This window comes from Miniopterus natalensis, chromosome 1 (assembly GCF_054644295.1).
Source record: "Miniopterus natalensis isolate mMinNat1 chromosome 1, mMinNat1.hap1, whole genome shotgun sequence".
NCBI lineage: Eukaryota > Metazoa > Chordata > Mammalia > Chiroptera > Miniopteridae > Miniopterus > Miniopterus natalensis.
The window spans coordinates 48,361,714-48,385,546 of NC_142081.1; the positions used below are offsets into that span (position 1 = coordinate 48,361,714).

Consider the following 23,833-nt stretch of genomic DNA (forward strand, 5'->3'; position numbering starts at 1 on the left):
TCTTTTATGTAGCCATGAAACTTGCTACCTTGTTATTTCTGTTTCAGATATTTAGCTTCCTTTTTTATTAGTAAGCCCTAGAAAAAAAATCAAAGTATATTTTGAAGCACATTCATAAAAATGACCACTGTTTAAATACAATTAATGTCCTTGGCAATCTCTTCACCTTTTTAAAATATAATTTAATCTATTCTCAATTTTATGTGCAGAACCTTTCTAATATACATAGAAATTTACTCAGAAATATCTTACATGTCTACCTTGGAGTGTGAATTTTTCAGTGCTTACATTGCAATCCCTTAGGGCTTCTTGAAGTCAGAATTCCTCTAGGCATGATTGTAGTTCAGGAAAGTTGAAAGGGAGTTTTTGTTTGTTAGGGTTTTTTTTTCAGATGGTCATGAATCCTGTAGGTTACCCAACAGAATTAGTAAGAAGAAAGTGAGAAACAGATTTTTGCTTGAACTTTGCTTCCATCAGCCTTGCTTCTGTTTTTCTTAGATGTGCCCTAGTGATGAATGTCTTTCAGATGGACTCAGCTTACATTCCTTGTCTCAGAACAGAACATTTTGAACAGAAAATTAAAACCATTTTCATTTTACATCTAATTAATTTAGTAGGTTTATAAATAGAGTAAACCCTCACAATAATACAAGTATAATAAAAGTTACTCTTCATGTTTGATTTATATTTTTTAGAACTGATAATAGAAAAACAGTTTCCCCTTACATTGTTTATAGTAGGTAGCTCTCAAAAGAACACCACACACACGCACACACACACTATGGTTCTCATAGCAAGTTAGGAAACTGAAAATTAAGAATTCTCAACAAAAGTCTTTGACAGAGTCCTCGTACTATGGCCTTTTCTCTCTTTTTATTCAATCCTATGGGAGGACAGCTTTCATACTGCCGGGGCCTGAGAGAATATAGTATCAGGCATGCTGATTGTTTCTGTAAATTTAAAAAAAAAAAAAAAAGGCTATAGAATAAGGTTATTAGACTTTCCCCTTTTGGTCCTTCTGTTGGTGCCACTGGTGAAGAAAGGCCTTTTAGTAACTATAGCTATGCTCCTGAATTAGTGTCACCTGAGGGGTAAGCTCATTAGCACTTTTCACTTTGGTTTGGTTTGGTTTGGTTTGGTTTGGTTTGGTTTGGTTTGGTTTGGTTTGGTTTTTTTTAGCTCACAAAATCAAGGGCAGACAAAGTCAGATGTGATTATCCTGTCAGTGTGTATTTTTTTCCCCCACACTTGGTAGCTTAACTGAAGAGATAGTCAAGCTGGAGAATTTCGGTTTCTGGATTTTAAGCTGACTGTTCTAAATATAAATTTTTAAAAAGATGTATCTTTATTGTTGAAAGTATTACAGATGTCCCTTTTTCCCCCATTGACCCCCTATACCCTGCTTTCACCCCCTCCCCAGGCCTTCCCCGAACTATTGTCTGTCCATGGGCTATGCATGTATGCATATAAGTTCATTGGCTAATCTCTTCCTGCTCCACCCTCACCTTCCCTCTGAAATATGTCAGTCTGTTGTCTGTTGCATGCTTTCAGTGTCTCTGGATCTTTTTTGTTTGTCACTTTATTTTGTTCATTAGATTCCACATATAAGTGAGCTTATATGATACTTGTCTTTCTCTGACTAGCTTATTGAAATTAGAACTTTTTAAAATACCTTTTTTTAATACCAGTTTGAAAAGTAAAATTTAAAGAACTAATTATGATACCCCGTTGGTCATGTTTCATCGGAACTTATTCATTGTCAACCTGGACAGTTCTTTGAAAGGTGTGTATGCACCTCCACAAGGCAGTGTCTGCTTCTTCAGCAAATAAAACCAATATACCTTGAATGTATTTCACCATCAAGGATTTGCGTGGAAACTTCTCAATTAAGTCTTTGATTGTTATAGTCTTTATAAGCATCAGCCCTTCCCCAGTTTTATGAGCTTGGGGGAAAAAAACACCTTGAGAGGGAAGTGTCATAGCAGGAAATACATCACTGCAGAGAAATTTATGTCAGACAGGAGAAATCCTTTTTTATTAACATTTGAGAAATTGTAGAGTCAACCTGATTCAAGATGGTCCCGAAAAACGGGCAGATCGACACACAGACTACCTTATACTGTTCTATGCTAGTAAATAGTGGGAACATATTTCCTTACCATCTGCTTGAAGGTCTTCAAATTTTAGTAATAAGACATTCAAAATTCTCACTGGCTTTCTGCAGTCCATCTGGTGTGTATTGACAGTTCAGAGACAGATGTCCTAAGCAGACAAACAGAAACACTAAAAATTAACTCTGTTTTTGAAATATAGAATATTGTTGTAGGTATTTTTTATGACAGAAGACAAGAAGAGGAAAGTTACACATTTTGTTCCCAGTCCAACCTGGGGAGAGCTTTTATTTCTGACTTATTCTCTGCTTAGATTGATTCCTTTTCTCTCTCATAGCCCAACTATCAAATATTTCCTAACTTCAATTTAATTTTAATGGCTCAGGAGGAAATTTGAATATTTTTACACTCACCCCAAGGAAAGTCAGTACTGATGGGACATTGTCTATAATAACTGTGGCCAAGTCTGACGCTCACGTAAAATCTAGGAGCCTTGCTCTTACGGTGTAGCTCCCAAGTTAGTGGAGGCCACCAGGCTAAGTATTTCCTAAGTTTCTTTAAGTGCCTTGCATTTTCAAATAAAAGATTCCATACTTGGTGGAATTTGAATTATAAACTCTCCTGCCAAATCTGATTTTAAGCAATCCTATATTTCAGATTATTTATGTAATAAGAATAATACCTAACGTGCATATATTTTAGAAATTTATTTTAACACCAAAAAATTGAACATTTTACCACTGTTTTACATATTTGAAAATTAATACTCAGTTTCAATGGCTTGTTTAATATCACAAAGCTAGTGACTGGCAAATCTGGGATTAGATCCAGGCCTTCTGATTCTGTATCCTGTACTTTACCAGTATGTCCTACTGCTTTGGGTAGATTAGATTTGAAGGGTCAGTCAGTCAAGCTCAAGTAACAGCTGCTTCATTCATCTATAATATATAATGTAGGTCTTACATTTTTATTAGCTATTACTTTATCAATAGGATACATGCCTATTAACCTCAGATTTATAAAAGCTCCATCAAAGCTGCTTTATTACTCTACTAACCAGTTACTGGGTGATATTCTTATATGAAAAGTTTCTGTGACATAAGTTCAAGAAATATCAGTGAGCCTGGCCAGGCATGGCTCAGCGGTTGAGTGTAGACCTAGGATCCAGGAGATCACGGTTCGATTCCCGGTCAAGGCACATGCCCAGGTTGTGGGCTCGATCCCCAGTTGGGGGTGTGCAGGAGGCAGCCCATCAATGACTCTCTCATCATTGATGCTTCTCTCTCTCTCTCCCTCTCTCTGAAATCAATAAAGATATATTAAAAAAAAGAAAGAAAAAGAAAATATTAAAAAAGAAATACCAGTGAATAATACATTTTGTTATATAACCCTCAAGAATAAATTATTGTCTTTTTTCTAAATTAAATTCCAACTCTGAAAAATACATTTTTAAATACTGAAAATAAAAGTGGGATTGTTTTTAACCTATTATAAACAAGAATCCCATAACAGATGTGGCATGAAAAATTAGAAGGGTATCTGTGAATTATTCAATAAATTGTACTGGATCAATTAAGCTAGCCTTGTGGAACACTTTTAATTAGATTCCCTCCCTACTTTATATTTTATAGAAAAATGAATTCCAGAGAAATTAAAGATCGAAACACCTAAATGTGAAGACCAAAACTTTAAAAAGAAAACATGAGATATCTTTATTACATTGGGATAGGGAAGGATTTCAAAACAAGATGCAAAAAGCACAGATTATAAGTGAAAATATTGATACATTTGCCAGGAAATTATCACACAAGTCAAAAACAAAGTGAAAAGATAAGCTACAACTAGGGGAAGATAATAGCACTTATAACTAGTAGAGGATTAGTATACAGACTACATAATAAGTATCCTCATTTTTTGTGTGTCCCCATTTTTAAATGTGCAGTTCCTCGAGCAGTGATTCTTCACATGTGGTCCTGTGACCAACAGTATTGGCATCACCCTGAACTTTTTAGAAATCCAGGTTCTCGGGCCCTCACTCCTGACCTACTGAATCAGAAACTCTGGAACTCCGGAGATGGGGTTTTATAATCATTAAACAAGCTCCCCGGGTGTTTCTCATGCATGCTAAAATTTGATAGCCATTGTATTAGAGTAAACTCAAATGATAATGTGGAAAGATACTCAGTCTAATCATCAATCAGAAAATGTAAAATAAAACAATGAGATACTTTGGGTAATCATATACATGAGATTAGCTAAAATTTACATCTTAAGTTTTTTCACAAGGATGTAGAGAAATTGTAGTACTATTGCTGTGGGAAATATAAATTGACATAATAGTTTGGAGGAGGAATTTGGAAATACCCAATAAAAGTGATGATATACATCCTTTATGACCAAGTACTTCTACTTCTAGGTACGTACCATAGAAAAAACTCTTGTACAGAGACACAGCAGTCACACATAAGGATTTTCATAGTAATACTATTTGAAATAGTGAGATTTATAATTAATTACAACACTATTGTATAAATCTGTTTAAAAATAAAAGAATTCTGAACCAAATGTGACAAAAGTTAGCATCTTTTAAATATGGACTTTACTTGAAACACTTTATAATTTTAAATTTAAGTGGGGTATTAAAATACTAAAAGCATTTCCATCTGGCTCTGTTTCATCTTTCAGGATTTTCAGTCTAGTTGAGGAGAGAAGGTAAAACCAGACACTGGAAAACATTTTTAAAACAAATCAGTAAATGTGAGTTTTTTTAGTATAAATTCCTAGGTAATTGTTGTGGCCCAAAGTAGAGAGATAAACAGGACTATTGGAGGATGGTGTGTATAAATTATTAGAGTTTAATTTTTAACTAGGTTTATTATTATTATTAAAGTAAAAGTTAAGTGGAAGAGAGCATGAAGCCTGTGTATTCTAAACTGGTGCTTTTCAACCTTTTTTTTAGCTCATGCCCCATTTCGATAAACATGGATATCATATATATATATATATATTTTTTTTTTTTTTTTTAATATATCTTTGTTGATTTCAGAGAGAGGAAGGGAGAGGGAGAGAGAGAGCTAGAAACATCAACGATGAGAGAGTCATTGATCAGCTGCCCTGCACAGCCCCCACTGGGAATCAAGCCCGCAACCCGGGCATGTGCCCTGAGGGAATCAAACCTCAGTCTCCTAGATTAAGGTCAATGCTCAACCACTGAGCCATGCCAGCTGGACTCATATATTCTTGTTTAATATAATTTCAAAATAAGTTAAATATTCTTAAAATAAATGAATAAAATCTTTTTTGATTACAGAAAGGAGCCCTTTTCTTCTTCCTACATTTTTATCTATGTATGTAAAAGGGATCTTTAGTTCTCTTAGAAGTGCTAGAGGGAAAAGTCTAACTTTCTGTATTAATCAGGATGGGCTAGACTATGCTGCTATAACAAAGCCAGCCTGAAATACCAGTGGTCTGCCCACAAAAGTGTATTTTCATTCACATATGTGTACTGCACAAATCATTGGAGACCTCTCCTCCACATAGTCCCTTGGGAACTCCATTGATAAACACAGTTATGTTATAGTGAAACACATGACTTATAAGAAAGGGGGGTAAAAGATAAGAGGTGACACATTGATTCTCAACTATGTGAGCTGAGAAACTATATACATCACTTTTGCTCAGTTCATGGCCCTAAGCTAACTGCAAAGCAGGCTGAGAAAAGCAGATGAGCAGATGGTGTTATTGGTGTTCGTGAAGTTCTTGCAATGTCGAGAGGAGAAGAATTTCCTCAGACTTGCACAGGAGGATGAGTAATATTTATTTGAGTGGAAATAAACCCCTGGGTTTCCAGTGTCCCATTTCCATCCATCTCACCATGGAAGAAATCCAATCGTGTCTTCAGCAGGGCCAGAATAAAGGCCACTGCCTGTAATTTCTGCTCCACATTAAAGCACAGTCTGGTATAGCATCCTGCCTATGGAGTTGGGCCATGCGGTTGCTAAGGCCACATGGCTACGTGAGAGATGGTACAAATGCACAGGCTAGTGTGGGTCACAGAGCAAGAGAGAACAAGAGAGCGGGAACTCTGTCTGGGGATTTTAACCAGGAGATTCTTCAAACTAGCAAATTAACTTTCCAGAGTTTGCCCGCACTTCTAATGGGGTCCATCCCCTAGCCAATCTATTGTTCCCCAGGCTTCACTGACAGACAAGCACCTCCCCTGTCCCTCCTTCCTCCCCCATTTCTCCTGCACATGTGCCTATCTCCCCTTTCTCCTCCCAACAATCCAGTATTGGATGGAGGAAGAGAGGCGTGTTAATCCCCTTAGAGGAACAATGCTGTGTGAAGCTGTAGCTTCCTGGTGAAGCTTCCCAGGTGACCATGCTTCCCTTTGCTTTCTTTCCTTTATTAATATTAACTAGCTAATTACAATGGTAACTGGGATATTTGATGAACACTGTGTCCCAGATAGCTCCATGCTACTAGTCCCTGTGTGAATATTCTTCATCAGCCAAAACTTCAGAAGAGAGGTTGAGTGGTAGGATTCAAACTCCAAACTTTGAACCTCCAAAAGTAACTTGATTTTGCATATCTTGTATTACACCTTTATTTTCCTCTGGATCACATAATATCTAAGTGAATGTTGAATCTGATTGTTAGCCACAAGCTTTTCTGTTCAGGGTATGAAAGATTAAAGTATATCTAGGTCATTAGCAACATTAAGTCCGTAGCATTGCTTTGTTTTTATAGGCAAAGTTTTGAAAAAAGTTTCATAAATATGCTTATGTGAATGCTATGATGACATACGGTCTGCTTGCTTATTTGGAGTAAACAGAGATTTTTACCAAAATTCTCAAAAGCGGTTTACTGGAATGTCTTTGACATATAAATCAAACTTTAGTTCAAAGATTCCTTTTGGATATCTTGGAAAGATTGAACTGTGTGAGAGAGAACTCATTAGCTTTTGGGCAAGATTTTAAACCACAGTAGTAGGAAATTATCACCTAGTTCATTCAACAGACTAGATAATATTTAAGGTTCCCCCTAAACTTGAAACCATTTTCAATAACTTTGCTTTGAGAGCTTAACTTCTTCAATTCAAGAAAATGAAGATTTTCAACTCTAATGAATAGGGATGTTGATATTTGTCATTTGAAGTGTTAGGTCAAATATGTCAGATATGTCTGCCAAATACGCCAAGCTATATTAAAAATTGTAATGTTTATTGTAAAATACACATAATATAAAATTTACCATTAGTGATATTTAGTATGTTCACCACTAATTCTATCCAGTTCCAAAACATTTTCATCACCCCCAAAGAAAATGCTTTAAGCAGTCAGTCCTCCTACTTCCCTCCCCCCAATCCTTCTGTCTCTCTCTCTCTGTCTCTGTCTCTCTCTCTCTCTGGATTTGCCTATTCTGGATATTTCATAGAAATGGAATCATACAATATGTGGCCTTTTGTGTCTGGCCTTTTCACTTAGTATGTTTTCAAAGTTCATCCATGTTGCAGCATGTATCAGTACTTCATTCCTTTTTATGGCTGAATTTAAAAGTTACAATTTTTAGAACAGACAAATCTCAGAGGGCAGGCGGGGGTGGAGGAATGGGTTGGGAGAGAGTAATCAAAGAACTTATATGCGTAAATGCATAACCCACAGACAATAGTATGGGGAAGGCCTGGGGTGGGGCAGTTGTGGGGTGGAGGGGATCAGTGGGGGGGCAAAAAAGGGGGACATCTGTAATACTTTCAACAATAAAGATAAATTTTTTTTAAAGTTACCGTTTTTAAAAGTTTATGCAGTTGGTCTTTTTTTCCAATGCTCTAAAAATTGAACAACTTTGTCCTTTATTTCATAAGTCCAGCCCACATATTTCTTTTTGACAACCAGTGAATCATAACATGGAACAAACTGCTATTCTTGACATTTAAATCTTTACAAAGCATATCAAATAATCTGATGTTTAACATGTTTGTCACCTGATGTTCTTGCCTTGATAAACAAGGTTAAGGTCTCTACTACACCACCGGTCATTGTTTTGGAAGCAAATAGATAACCGTAAATAGATAACCGTAGATATCCAGAACCAAAACTGCCACGGTGAACTCCACCTTGCTGGGGTAGAATGCTGTCACACACATTTCAGTCATTTTGTTCACAGTTGCATCGTAGAATTTTGATATTATCAGCGTCAGTAAACTCTCCAAATTTTTTTCTTCTGTGTGTTGAGTCCCACATAACAAATGAAATAGTAATTGACAGCAGTAAGTTTTCATTGTTTGAAAGGCACAAACAAACAAATCAGGACAGTTTGGTCCTTTTCAGAACTACTTTTCTGACATTGCCTTTAAATCATCTGGGCACTTTATTGAATTCCTTCTGGAATTTCTTCTCCGTTCTTTTCTCTGGCATATGTAAAATTTGAAAACTATAGAATCCAAGGTTTCTCCAATAGTATGAATTTTTTTTTCATTCTTAGTCATCGAAAAATGTTTTTTTCTTTGATTTTTTTTTTAATTGAGATACAAATGACGTAAAATTATTTTGCTTTCAGTTGTACAGCATAGTGATTCAATATTTGTATATATTGCAAAATGATCACCGTACTAAGTCCAGTTAACATCCATCACAGTACATAGCTACAAATGAAATATTTTTCTTGTGATGAGATACTCTCCTAGCTACTTTCACATATGAAATACAGTATTATTAATTATTGTCATCATACTGTGCATTATATCCCCATGACTTATTCATTTTATAACTGGAAATTTGTACCTTTTGTGCTATTTCACCTATTTCAGCACCCCTCACCTCAGGCAATCACCAGTCTGTTCTCTATATCCATTTAGCTCATTGCAGGGGGGCTTGTTTGTTTTCTTTGGTGGTGTGGTGGTTTAGAGTCCACATGTAAGTGAGGTCACACAATATTTATCTATATCTGTGATTTTTTTCACTTGGCATAATGCCCCCAAAGTCCATCATGTTGTCATACATGGAACGATTTTGTTCTTTTTTATGGCTGAATGATACTCCATTGTGTATATATGCCACATTTTCTTGGACTTGGGTCATAATGATACTTAAAGGTTTTTTGGGTAGCATAACCTACTTTGGATTTAATATGATAGGCATTGTCGGCGTTAAGTGATTGATGTTAATAATATTCAATAAAAAGTATCTAGGAACTATATTTAAGACAGATTGAAGTGGGAGCGGTAGGTGGCAGGGAAACCAGATAGTCACTTTAATAACTTGAGAAGCACTGTAAGTTCCTTAAGGGCAAGGACAGTTGTTGTGTTGTTCATCTATATATTTCCAGCCTTTGTATATGTTGTGATGTGCCATATAAGTTTATAGTTACTATAAATCATTTGTGGAACATGGCAGAAACTGAAACAGAATAAATAAATGAATAAATGAGTTCTCCTTTATTGTTAAAAGAAAGACAGCTAAAGACCTAGACTAGCCCTGCCAGCATGGCCTCAGCAGTTGAGCATTGGCCTATGAATCCAGGAAATCATGGTTTAGAAGATCCTGGTCAGGGCACATGCCCAGGTTGTGGGCTCAATCTCCTGTGGGGGGCATCCAGGAGGCAGCCACTCAGTGACTCTGCCATCACTGATGTTTCTATCTCTCTCCCTCTCCCTTCCTCTCTCTGAAATCAATAAGGATATATTAAAAAGAAAAAAAAACAAAACACCTAGACTAATATGGTGGCTGGGAAAATAAAGAGACTGGGAGAATATGGGGGAAGGAGTTAAGAGGGATAAATAAAGGATTAAAGTGGAATGCGCCAAGGGGGACAAAATTAAGCGGAGTTCATAACTGAACACTGGGGAACTGGAGAAAAGAAGGTGTTAAATAACAATTGAGAAAGGAAATGTCTGTGTTTTTCCTTTTTTTTGAAGGGGAGAGTTATAAGCATATTGCTGATAAATCTATTAGAGTGAGAGCTAATTGGAAAATACCCCATAGACAGTGGAATGGGGGGAAAAAGTGAATTTAGGAGTTATTTACATGTAATTGATAGATTAAATCATTCTTTGGACAAATTCTAAAATTAAGCTCTTGTGGATGAATTCTGATGAGAATAAGAATAGACTAAGTTACATCATTTTAAGCAGTTTTTAAAAAATTGGATCTATGTTTAAGCTGTGCTTTATTATGTAAGAAGAAATGAGTTTAATGTGTCCACATTTTCCATTGCAATGCAATTAATTAGGCCACTAAAATTTTACTATGATATTTTTATTGTATTAGGATTTGTGGCACATTTAAAGCTATTATTCTGTGGCAAACTCAGCTGGGAAAGAAAGCTATACAATACTGTGTGTAGCAGAAATTATTTTAAAGGGTACATTTATAAACAAAATGACATAGTTGCAGAGCAGTAGCATAGAAAATCATGTAAGTCTGTTCTCCAAATAGCAGCCACTATTGCAAGTCAAAGAATAATTAACTTCTGCATAGTGCAGAAAGAGTTGTTGGTTGCACTTAAGTATTTTTAAACCTCACTTCTGTCCACAGGTGACAGCATCATTAGTCACATGTTTTGGGTTTTTGAGAAGTAGGAAAGGATCCTAGAAATCATCTCATCCATTTTACAGTTGTAAGGTTAGGCAAAGACTAATAATAAATATTCTCTTGACTCCCAGTCTAATACTTTTCTACTACTTTTCGTTCTTTAAGTGTGATTAAAAGTGGTCAACTTTTGTCTGTGACTTTATTTAGACGTAGAATATAAGCATTTAAGAAAGTTCCATTTTTCTCTTGTTTTTTACATGCAATAAACTTATCAAACAACTTGACTGTATTATTTTAATGATGAGAAAAAAGAAAAAGCCTAGATTTTGTTTTCTTTGGCAGGTGATTCATTCAATCTGGTTTAAATTGAGACAGTATTTTATTTTTAAAGAGATGTTAGTAAGTTTTAAGGGAGAAAAGGTGTTCTTAAAAATGATCTTTCTTTTTAATCTTCTGTAAACAGCAAGAAGTTGACAAGTTTACAGACCTAGAGAAACTCTACCTCTACCTTCAGCTGCCTTCTGGTCTCAGCAATGGGGAGAAAAGGTATGTCTGTTTGTCTTTGCCTTAATTTCAGTGTTTATAGGACATCCCTAGGATGTAAGTGTGCTGTGGGGGGGTTGGTTGTTATTGTTTACACTGTTCCTAAAATCATCAGAAAACAGTGGCAAACAGTAGCTCTTTTTAGTCTTGGGTCATATTTGGTTAACTATTTACTTACAGTTTTTGCTAATTCATTTTGTGCACCTGGGTAAATGCTGTGAAATGCAATTTGGGTTATATTTTATAAACAGATTAATACATGTATGTAGTACATAGGGACTGGGAAAATTGAACAGAAAACAAAAGAATAAATACATAAGCTTGTGAGCAATCAAGTAACTGCAAGAGTCTTTTTAAGTACTGTCAGTTGAGCATACCACAGAATACTAAAAAGTTGCCTGTATGAAGAATGAACTTCTGATAAATGTAAGATGTTTTAAGTGCTTGGGGGTATTACTACATTTTCATTATTAAAATATTTATTTCTCATCTAGAATATTTAGAACGCTGGTGGTTCATGCATTCTGTTCTTAAAGTTTCTAATGCCCTTTCAAGTATTTCTCAGAATTAATTTCATTCACATAATTTATACCAAAAAAATTTTGTTACTTTAAAATTGTGTGTAACAATAAATGGAATGAAAGTTTTGTTGCTTGTACTTTTTTTACCCCTGTACCAAATTTTATAACTATTTTAATCATTTTCTGTCCTAGAAAAGTGCTCAGTATCTTCTTTGGAATTAAATAAATTATTGTTATAGTTAGCTGAGATGAATGTCAGAATCAATAGAGGAGCTTCCTCAATCTATCTTGGGTGTCCATTTCATGAAATTAGTTTGTAAATGCACTGCTGCAGCTACTTAGTGGTGGTGCTGGCCTGGAGAGGGGACCCAGCTACAGGACCTAATAGAGGGGATATTTGTCCTTTTAAGAACTCTCTGGTGTGAGATACATTCTGGAGCATAGAGTGCTTTAGTAAGACTTCAAGGTAGTTACTTGAGAATGCTAAGCAAATAGAAAATAAAAAATTGCTTCTATAACTTTTATTTTAAAAGTTTGATGATTTGGTAAATTTAGGCAAATGAACAGGCAAGTAAGTGAGCAAATATCCAATTAGAGATAATTTTGGCCAAAACAAATAACTCATGTTGTTAGTGTCCATCATCTATGCCACTTTAGAGACCATGGGGCTGCTGGAACAGGGCATTAACTTTAGTCCGACACCAGCTGTAGAAAATGGCCTACAACCATTGGTAGATGACTTGTATATAGATAACTGGGCATCTTCTGTATGTCCTGAATTTGGTTTGGTCATTTATAGTTGTTAACACACAATTATTTAGTGGAACATTTAGGCCTACCTCAGAAATTGTCCATGAATTGCTGTCTAGTTCAGCTAAAACATGTTTTTGTTTTATGATTAGTGATCAGAATGCCATGTCATCTAGTCGGGCACAACAAAAGCATGCCTTTTTCTGGATTCGGAATACTCTAGAGGAACATCCTGAGACTTCACTGCCCAAACAGGAAGTCTATGATGAGTACAAGTAAGTATTACGTATATACATCAGGCATGCTGATGTACTGAAGAGCTTAAGTATTGTACTTAACAGCAATGATTTAGCATTGGTGAATATCACAGTGGTATATAGGAGTTTAACTTAGAAATCTCTGATATTCCTTCCATCTCTAAATTTCTCTGGTAGCATATATAAAAAAAGGGCAGGATTACTGAATAAAAGGATTTCTCTAGAGTTCACCTGGATGACTGGAGGGCTATCTGAGGGTAAGGGACAGTGGTATAGGATTGCTGAATAAAAGGGTTCCTGTAGAGTTCTTAGGGTAACAGGAAGGGTATGTCTAGGGTTAGAAGGAAAGTTGAAGGCAGTAGTAAGTCAGTGCATTTGGAAAAACTAAAACATGCTTTTTTATTTAGACTTTTTAAAGGCCTTTTTATGAATCCAAAACTTTTTAAATCCATCTCTGTACCAACCAAAGAAAAAGATAGGTTTCTGGAGTGTTGTGAATTACTTATTCATGGACAAGTAAGCATTATGTATATAATACTTAATATACATAAGTATTATGTATAAGTTCAGTGGCTTGCACATATTAGACACTCAAATAATTTTGATTATATAGATAATTTAAACATAGGAAACAAAAGTATAGAGGGAAATGTTTGTTAGTAATGAGACTAGGAAGGAGATATCAGTTCTGTCCATGAAATTTGAAAGAATTATGCTAATGATTATTCCTGTCTTTATAGTCGGTATAGTACTATATATACTGTAGCACTATACCTGAGTCTGGGTATTTTAGTTCAAAAAATATTTCATTAAGAACATACTTTATTTACTGTTGTTTCCCCACAGTGTTTTCACATAGTAGTTACTAATTTAATATGAAGAGTAATTAGAACGGAATCTGATCCCTGATATTGATAATAAAATGTATGTTATGAAAGACTTCATCCCCATTGCGTAGATGAAAACATTAAAGCCCAGAGAAGTTAGGTAACTCTTCCAGTGTCACAAAATTAGGTAGGAGTGACTATAAGCCTGAACTAGTTTATTGATTCTAATGACAGCTTTTTAGTACATTCCTTAGGGTTGTCTATATATAATATATCATCCGAAAATGAAGATAGTTTTACCTCTTCCTTCCTAATCTGGCTTTTATTCCATTTTCTTGCCTAATTCCTCTGGCTGGATTCTTCCAGTACAATGTTAAATAGAAATGTTGAGGCAGACATTCTTGTCTTTTGCCTGATTTGAAGGAGGAAACTTTAAATTTTTCAGCATTAAATATGATATTAGCTGTGGGTTTTCCATAGATGACCTTTATCAGGTTTAGGAACTTGCATTCTATTCCCAGATTGTTGGTTGTTGAAGTTTCTTAAATGCCTTTTCTGCATCTATTGAGATAGTTGTATCAGATTTTTTTCCTTATGCGGAAAATATTGTGAACTACAATATTGATTTTTGTATGTTGAACCCCTCGTGTATTCCTGGGGTAAATCATGTTTGATCATGATGTATAATCTTTTATATATGGTGATAAATTCTGTTTGCTAGTATTGTGTTAAAGATTTTTACATATATATTCATAAGGATATGGTATGTATTTTTCTTTCCTGTGATGTCTTTGGTTTTGGAGGTCAGGGTAATGTTGACCTTATACAATGAGTTTGGAAGTATTTCCTCTTCTATTTTTATGAAAGAGCTCATGAAGGATTGGTATTAATCTTTAACTGTTTGGTAGAATTCGCCTATGAAGTTATCTAGGCCTGGGCTTTTCTTTGTGGGTGTTTTTAAATTTTGTAACTCAGTCACTTTTTATAGGTCAGAGTGTCTTATTTTTTAGTCCATTTTGGTAGTTTGTGTCATTCTAGGAATTTGTCTATTTCATGTGGGTATCCAGATTGTTGGCACACAGTTTTTCGTAGTATTCTCTTATAGCCCTTTTATTTCTATAACATTGGCAGTGATGCCCTGCTTCCATTCATGATTTAGTTTTTTGAGTGTTTTCCATCTTGGTCAGTTTAGCTAAAGGTTTATCAGCTTCATTGATCTTTTCAAAGAAACAACTTTTGGATTTGTTAATTTTTTTCTATTTCCTATTTCACTTATTTCCACTCTAATTCTTATTCTTTCTCTTCTGTCTGCTTTGGATCTGGTTTCCTCTTATTTGTCTAAGATTAGGTTATTCATTTGAGACCTTTCTTCTTTTTTGATGTAGGCGTAAGCAGCTATAAATTTCCCTCTAAGCACTGCTTTCACTACATTCCATAAGCTTTCGTATGTTGTACTTGCATTTTTATTCATCTCAAAGTATTTTTTAATTTCTCTTACAATTTCTTGACCCATTTATAACTTCCACATATGTGTGAATTTCCCATTTTTTCAGTTTTTAATTTCTAATTCCATTCCATTATAGTTGAAGAAAATATTTTGTATAATTTTATTGCTTTTAAATGTACTGTGAGTTGTGTTTATAGCCTAACATACCATCTATCCTGGAGAATATTCCATGTGTACTTGAGAAGAATGTGTATTCTGCTGTTGCTAGGTGGTGGGGTGTTCTATAGATATATTTTAGGTATAGTTGATTTATACTGTTGTTTTATGTCTTCTATTTCCTTGTTTATCTTCTTAGTTCTATCTGTTATTGAAAATGAAGTATTATTATTATTGTTGAATTATCTGTTTCTTCCTCCAATATGTCCATTTTTGTGTTATGTCTTTTGGGGCTCTGTTGTTTAGTACGTAATAGGTTATATTTGTTATCTTTTTGATGGACTGACTCTTTTATCATGAAATAATGTCTTTTTTTGTCTCTAGTAACAACTTTTGTCTTAAAGTCTTTTTCTATAAGTATTTATGCTGTATCTTTTTCTTTTCTTATACTTTCAACCTATTTGTGTCTTTGAATCTAAAATATAGAGGGTGAGGCAAAAGTAGGTTTACAGTTGTTCCTATGGAAAATAATATATAATAATCAGTAAATAATAATACAAGAATAAACTCTGTTTTGCATACTCACAACTCTAAACCTACTTTTGTCCCACCTTGTATATGTAATACGTAGATGACATAGAATTTGATCATATTTTATTCTAAATCTGTTCTGCATGTCCTTGTTTTTTAATTGGGGAGTTTAATCCATTTACATTTGCCTTTATGCTATTTGTTTTCTTTAAAATGTCTTATGTCTCTTTTGTGTTACATAGGTATTTTCTATTGAACCATTTTAATTCCCTTCTTTTTTTTTTTCTTTCTTTTTTTTTTTTCCTTTATGCCGCCCCTACTGGGGATCAAGCCCACGACTCAGGCATGTGCCCTTACCGGGACTTGAACCGTGACCTCCATGTCCATGGGTCGACGTTCAGCCACTGAGCCACACCAGCCGGGCTCCCTTGTTTTTTTAAAAATTATTTTCTTTGATTGTCCTGGAGATCACAGTTAATACCTTAATTTATAAAAACAAACAAACAGAAAACAATAACAAAGATAAACTAGTTTGGATTATACCAACTTAACTTTAAAAATATCTATATATCTGTTTAAAATGTGTGTGTGTGTGTGTGTATCTGTTCTCTTTCCATCCCTATTCTTTTTTATGCATTGTGTACTCATTAACAAAGCTTTACATTTGATGCTTTATACAGCCGTTTTTTAGATCAGGTAGGTATAAAGGAGTTACAATAAAAAAATATATTTAGACTGTATTTTATATTTACCTATGAAGTTACCATTACTGGTGTTTTTTATTTGTTCATAGGAGTTTGAGTTACTGTTTAGTGTCCTGTCATTTAAGTCTGACTGACTGCCTCTAGTATTTCCTGTAGGCCAGATTTGCCAATGATGAATTCTCTCATTTTTTTGTCTGGCCATTGAAGTGTCTACTTGGTTAGCTTAGTGGTCAGCTATTGATTGGACAGAGATTTTCTTAAACACCTTGAACCAATTAAATCTCCCAGTCTTTGTCAGAGGTCTGGGGGTGGGGTTGAGGGTGAGGGTGGACGCCATAAACACTCAGTTAATCAGTTGAAAACCCTTCCTTTGCCGTCACTTCCTGCTCAAACTAGAGCCTCAGGTTTAGCCAGAGGTGAGAACTTAGCGCTTTCTGGAGTCTTGAAATGCAAGACTGATGACATGTGCATGGCCTCTATATTCCCAATAATATGTTGAAGTTTTTCAAAGCTTCAGTGGAAATCTTATTTTCCAGCTTTTTAAGTTTTTGTTTGCCCCAACTGTTATTCACCGTCACGTAATTCTTTTTAACAACTTCTCTACCCCATCCTTCCACCCCTGCAAGGGACAAAGCATCTTAGAGTGGGTCAGCTCCAAGACAAGTCAGATAACCTATAGGTGGAGTCTTCTATAGAATCCATCTCTCAAGACAAGTAATGACAATTCTTTGGCATGAGGCTTTGAGAACACTCCAGCTGTGTTATGTTTATTCTACTGGCTACCATGCTGAACCAAGAATATGAGCTATTTTCAATGCTACTGTTAGAGAATGGGGGATCCCTAGGGCAGGGTAAAAATGATACAAAGCTGTTCTTATTGAAAACGAGCTATTTTTCTTAGATAAGTGCTCCCCAGTTTTCTGCAAGCCTTGGGTTAATTGTCAGAGTTCTTAAAAGTTAATATTTTAATATTCTTAAAAGAATATTAATATTTTAATATTCTTAAAAGTTAATAGCATTTTTCAGTTTTTCCATTGTTTTATAGAGAACAATAAAGCATGGGGAAAGAGGGTCAAAATGTTGAGCTTTAGATTGTAGTCAAACTAAAGTTGTTATCAACTTAAAATAGACTGTTACGATATAAGTTGCTATATGTAAGCCTTTTGGTAATCTCAAAGCACAAACCTATAATAAATACACAAAAGATATAGAGAAAGCAATCTAAGTATACCACTAAAGAAAGTCATTAAATCACAAAGGAAGGGAACAAGAGGAGGAAAAACAGAGAGGAACTACAAAAACACCAGAAAAAAATTACAATGGCAATAAGTACATATCTAGCAATAATTGCTTTAAAGGTAGATGGATTAAATTCTCCAATATGATGACATAAAGTAGCTGAAATTCTTTTAAAAATACAAAACATTTATATACTGTCTACAAGAGACTCACTTTAGATGTAAGGACATACACAGACTGAAAATGAAGGAGTAGAAAAAAAGATCTCATGCAACAGGAAACCGAAAGGAAGTTGGGGTAGCTATACTTGTATCAGACAAAATCAGCTTTAAAACAAAACCTAGAGGGATTCTAAGATGGTGGAGGATTGAGTGGAAGGTACGCTGACACTCTCCCAGGACCAAACTGGAATTACAACTAAAATATAGAAAAATCACCCTGAATAATCAACTGCAAGTGAAGACTAGCTGGAGAGCACCCTCATAACCAGGACCTAAAGTGGAGGCGTTATAGGGACTGGTAGGAAGTGCAGAGGCACAAGAGGGCTGGCCGGGCTCCCACAGGCAGCAGCTGAAGGTCCAGAGGGATATCTCAGCTGTGGGGGGTTCCCACTGAGAACTCTGGGGTCTCAACCCCAAGCTGGGTTTCCCAGCCCAGAGCACCAGAACTGAGAAAGGCGCCCACATAACATCTGGCTGTGAAAAGCAGCAGGGTTTCTGTCTGCCTGGGAGAAATGGCTGTAAATGCAGGCACCCTCTTAAAGGGCCAACACAAAGTTTCATGTGCGGCCACTCACCTTGGGCTCTGGTGAAAGAAGGGCAGAGTGAACTAGAGCTATGTAAGGAGTTTCTGGATTGCTGGCTTGGGAGAGTGGAGCTCAGAGGGCAGTCATCTGGATTCCTGTGCTGAGTCATGTCATTCTCCCCATGCTGCAGAGGACATTTTTTTCAGGTAGCTTTGGGGGGGGATACCCCTGCCCCTCCCCCTCCCCACCCTGTGGAGTTTCTATAGCCTGAGGCTCTTTAAGAGACTGTTAATAATCAGCTGCCCCACCCTTTGGAGTTTCTACAGCCTGAAGCTCATTAAGAGACTGAATAACAGCCTCTGGGTGCTTTGAGTCTGCCTGATTTGCTTCTGAACCCAGGCAGGGCTTGGAAAAGTAGACCTTGGTGCACATCTTGGTCCTGTTCAAACACAACCAGCCCCAGAAGAGGAAACCAGAAGCTGTGGAGTGTGGAAAACTTCAAACAGGGTGCTCAGGGCCAGTCACAAACAGCGTCTGACATTGGCCTGCACCAGAGACCATCCAAAAGACTGGAAGTCCTAGCAAACCTAACTAATACATAGAAACAAATCCAAACAGGTGGCCAAAATGGAGAGACAAAAAAACAAGCCCTAAATGAAAGAACAAAAGAATTCTCCAGAAGAAGAACTAAATAAAATGGAGATAAGCAATCTATCAGAGAGTTCAGAATACTGATCATAAGGATGCTCAACAGCATGAGAAAAGAAATGGAAACTATGAAGGAAATTAAGAATGACAGTAGAAATTTAAAAACACTGGAAGGAATAAACAGCAGATTAGAGGAAGCTGAGGATTGGATCAGTGAATTAGAAGACAGGGTAGAAAAAATACTCAGAGAACCAAAAAGAAAAAACAATTAAGAAACAGGAGGACAGTTTAAGGGAGATGTAGGACAACATGAAATGTAACAGTATTTGCATTACAGGAATACCAGAAGATGTACAAAGTAAGCAAGGGTTAGAGAACCTGTTTGAAGAAATAATGGCAGAAAACTTCCCTAACCTGGTCAAGGAAAGCGTCACACAAGTTCAGGAGGCACAGAGAGTCCCCAGCAAGAAGAACCCAAAGAGGCCCACGCCCAGACACATCATAATTAAAATGCCAAAAATTCAAGACAAAGAGAGAATCTTAAAGGCAGCAAGAGACAAGAAACCTGTTTCCTTCAAAGGAGCTCCCATAAGGCTGTCAGCTGATTCTCATCAGAAACTCTACAGGCCAGAAGGGAATGGCATGAACTAGTCAACGTAATGAAAAGCAAGGATCTGAAACCAAGAACACTCTATCCATCAAGACTCATTCAAAATAGATGGTGAAATAAAGAGCTTCCTCCATGGGGAGGGCAGGGGGCTAAAGGAGTTTATCACCACCAAACCAGCAGTGCAGGAAATGTTAAAGGGACTGCTGTAATAAGTAGGAGAGAAAGAGAAACATAGGTTTAAAGAAATAAAATGGCAATAGATAAGTACTTATCAATAATAACCTTAAGTATAAATGGATTAAATACTCCAATCGAAACATAGGGTAGCTGAATGGATAAGAAAACATGACCTAAATATATGCTGTCTATAAGAAACCCACCTCAAAACAAAAGACTCACACAGGCTAGGAGAGATCGACAGCAATACAGTCATATTAGGGGACTTTAACACCCCACTGACTTTACTGGATAAATCTTCCAGACAAAAAAATCAACAAGGAAACAGTAATTCTAAACAGCACACTAGAGCAGATGGATTTAATTGACATTTACAGAACATTTCACCCCAAAGCTGCAGAAGAGGCATTCTCCTCAAGTGCACATGGGACATTCTCAAAGATAGACCACAAAACAAGTCTTTACAAGTTCAAGAAGATTGAAATCATATTTAGCATCTATCTTCTCAGACATTTACACCATGGAATACTATACAGCTGTAAAAACAAAGGATCCCTTACCCTTTGAGACAGCATGGTGGAACCTGGAGAGTGTTATACTAAGCCAAATAAGGCAGTCAGAGAAAGACAAGTATCACATGATCTTATGAACAAAATAGATCCAGAGACATAGAAGCATGGAACAGACTGATGTGTCTCAGAGGGAAAGTAGGGGTGGATGCGTGGGTGGGGAGAGATTAACCTAAGAACTTATATGCATATATGCATAACCCATGGACACAGACAATAGTCTGGTGAAGCCTGGGGGGAGGGATATAGAGTAAAGTGGATCAGTGGGTGAAAAAAAAAGGGGGGCATTTGTAACACTTTCAACAATAAAGATTAAAAAGAAAAGTTTAAACCAGAAAATAAAAAATAAAACAAAACCTGTAATAAGAAACAAAGAAGGGTGTTAATATAATGATAAAGAGGTCTATGCAACAAGAGGATATAGCACTTGTAAACGTTTATATACTCAACATAGGTGCATTTAAATATATAAAGCAAATACTAACAGACCTAAAGGAAGAAATGGACAGCAATACAGTAATAGTAGGGCACTGTGATACCCACTTACGTCAATGGATTGATCATTTATACAGAAAATCAATGAGGAAACATTGCCTTAAACAACATGTTAGATCACATGAACTTAACTGATATATACAGATCATTCTATCCAAAAGCAACAGAATATATGTTCTTGTCAAGTGCACATGGAACATTTTTCTGGATAGATTATATGTTAGACGACAGAACAAGTCTTAATAAATTTAATAAAATTGAAATTATATCAAGCATCTTTTCTGACCACGTTGGCATGAAACTAGAAATCAGTAACAAAAGAAAAACTGGAAAATTCATAAGTATGTGGAGGTTAAACAACATGCTGCTGAATAACTAATGGGTCAAAGATGAAATCAACAGAGAAATCAAAAATCACCTTGAGACAAACAAAAATGGAAACATGACATACCAAAATTTATGGGATGCGGCAAAAGCACAATTCCAAGAAAGAAGTTTATAGTGATAAATACCTATCTCAAGAGACAAGAATATGCAATGGAGTAAGAACAGTCTCTTCAATAAACGGTATTGGGGAAATGACTACCACAGGCAAAAGAATGAAACTTGACCAGTCTCCTACACAATACACAAAATCAACTCAAAATGGATTAAAGACCTGAACATACAAGAATATCACAGTATAGAATTGTGAATCATAAGAAGTTTTATTCTTAAACTTTGCCTACTTTTTAATTCAGGAGGAATAATTTGAGCTGTTTATATGTCTACAAGATATTTTTTATATTTATCCACTAAAATAAGGTCATTGTAAAAAAATAAATTATTCCAAAGGTAAATTCATCTATTTTTGTGAAATAATTAAGAATCAAAATCCAAATAAAATCAGATGGTCAGCATCTGAAATCACACTCTGGATTAGTTCTGTTTGACAAGCAAATTGGTCATCTTTATACTTAACTTTGCCAACCTTATACCTACCACATCTACCAAATTTAAAAATTTTGGTATACTAATATAATGAAAAACCAACAGAATCAAGTCACAAAGAGAGAGTAAGAATGAGTATACTCTCTCTCTCATTAGGCTCATTGCCCTGCTTCTCTGTATTTGGTATCAGTTTGTTTAGGCCCATCTGCCCATGCTGTCATAGGAGCCAGTGGGCATTGGTCTTTTTGGGTTTGGTGGTTTTTGTTTTGGGGGAGGTGTTTTTGATCTTATTGTGTGTTTCTTGTCATTTTAAATATGACATAGTTAATGTCATATTAAAGTTTAATGTGACTCTCAAATCTTGTTCCTAGTGCTGAGCATAAAATGGTGAACCAGACATACAGGGTGGACAAAAGCAGGTTTAGAGTTGTGAGTACACGAAGCAGAGGTATTCTTGTATTATTATTTATTAATTATTGTATTATTTATTTGTTACAACTATAAACCTACTTTTGCCCACCCCTATATGTGGTCACTGCCCTGACTGAGGAGACAAGTAAATTGGCTGTTCGATAGTTTTAAGTCTTGAGAATAAGAGAAAGAGTACACTGATGGGAAGTGTGGTTAGGGTGTGGCAGGAGGGCGTTGCTTTAGATAGGGTAGTAGGAAGAGATCCTTTCACAATCATAACATTTATGTGGGGCTCAGAGGGTAAGAAAAATAATGACCCAGGTAGGGGACATAGAATGTGTCCGTTTCCTTAGGTACGAAGGAGCCTCCCTCACATTTTCTGTGCTGGTTTAAGCCATAAAGATGACTGACTGAACTTGCTATCATAATGGTTATGACTTAATACAATTCGCTTAAATTCTCAGCACCCAAAAATCGTCACCCCTTCAGGTTATAACGTAAAGTTTGATCAGTGAATCAGAGTATTGCGTTTTGTCTCAATTATATGATGTATCTTAAATACTTCTGTAGAGGGAACTCTCAATATGTATTAGCTCCTCTCCCTCCTCCCTACTCTTCAGCATTGTTGGGAATGTATTTGCTGGGCATCACTTCCCCTCTCCACCACCACCAGAGGGGAATGGGTTTTGGTGTAGAGATAGATAGGACATGATCAAGAAAAATGCCATTGTCTCCAGACCTACCCCTTTTCTCTCCAGTAAGACTCCAGAGGGCCCTACCTCCTCCTGAGTATATCCCAACTCAACTTCCTGTGTTCAGGTCACTTCAAGAATGTCGCCAGGATATTTATTCAGCAGAACTCAAGTCCCAGTGACAGTTGTACCCTGCCCATCAGGCCTTCCAGTTGTTTTCCTTTGTTTCTTCATCCTAAATCTCTTTGGCTCTCTACCACATATCTTCATCTAGAAGCTGTTCTAGTTCATGCTAAAATGGGGAAAGGGGAGCTTGATGCTTGATTGAAGTACTTGGGAATTCCTCTCACTTCCTCTTATTTTTCTCAGGTAGTGATTTTCCCAAAGGTTGTGAGGAAGGTCTTGGTATCCAGAACAAGATGTGGCCTTGGCCTGCTGCTGCACTGGTAGAGGAGGGGGTGTCCTTTTACCTGTGACTGGCACCTCTAGAGCATAGCAGAACCCCTGATTCCAGCAGTGATTAAGACTTAGTTTGGCCCGGCCAGGCGTGGCTCAGCGGTTGAGCATCTACCTAGGATCCAGGCGATCGGGGTTCGATTCCCGGTCAGGGCACATGCTCCGGTTGTGGGCTCAATCAATGACTCTCTCATCATTGATATTTCTGTCTCTCTCTCCCTCTCCTTTCCTCTCTCTGAAATCAATAAAGATATATTAAAAAAAAAAAAAAAAAAGACTTAGTTTGTTTCCGTGGTCTCACTTGAAGTTACTGCCTTACAAAGTCCTTTTTTCGTGGCCATAATAAGGATGGTAGGGGTGAGGAAAGAACACTGGACCTTTGGAACTTCTCTCCATGGCTTTGTTTTTTCTCTTATGGGTAAAATGAGAGTGTTGGTATAGATGATCTCTGAGGTCCCTTTTAGTTCTAATATATCATGTTTC

General features: G+C 36.3%; 1 protein-coding gene across 1 annotated transcript in view; it reads left to right on the top strand.

The window, feature by feature from the left end:
* RFX7 (regulatory factor X7) overlaps positions 1 to 23,833 on the top strand; it is a 106,105-nt gene that overhangs the window by 68,309 nt on the left and 13,963 nt on the right. Inside the window, exons 3-4 of the mRNA XM_016224960.2 lie at positions 11,106 to 11,188; positions 12,609 to 12,731. Of these exons, the coding sequence (XP_016080446.2) occupies positions 11,106 to 11,188; positions 12,609 to 12,731 (206 nt within the window). The remainder of the gene's footprint in view (positions 1 to 11,105; positions 11,189 to 12,608; positions 12,732 to 23,833) is intronic.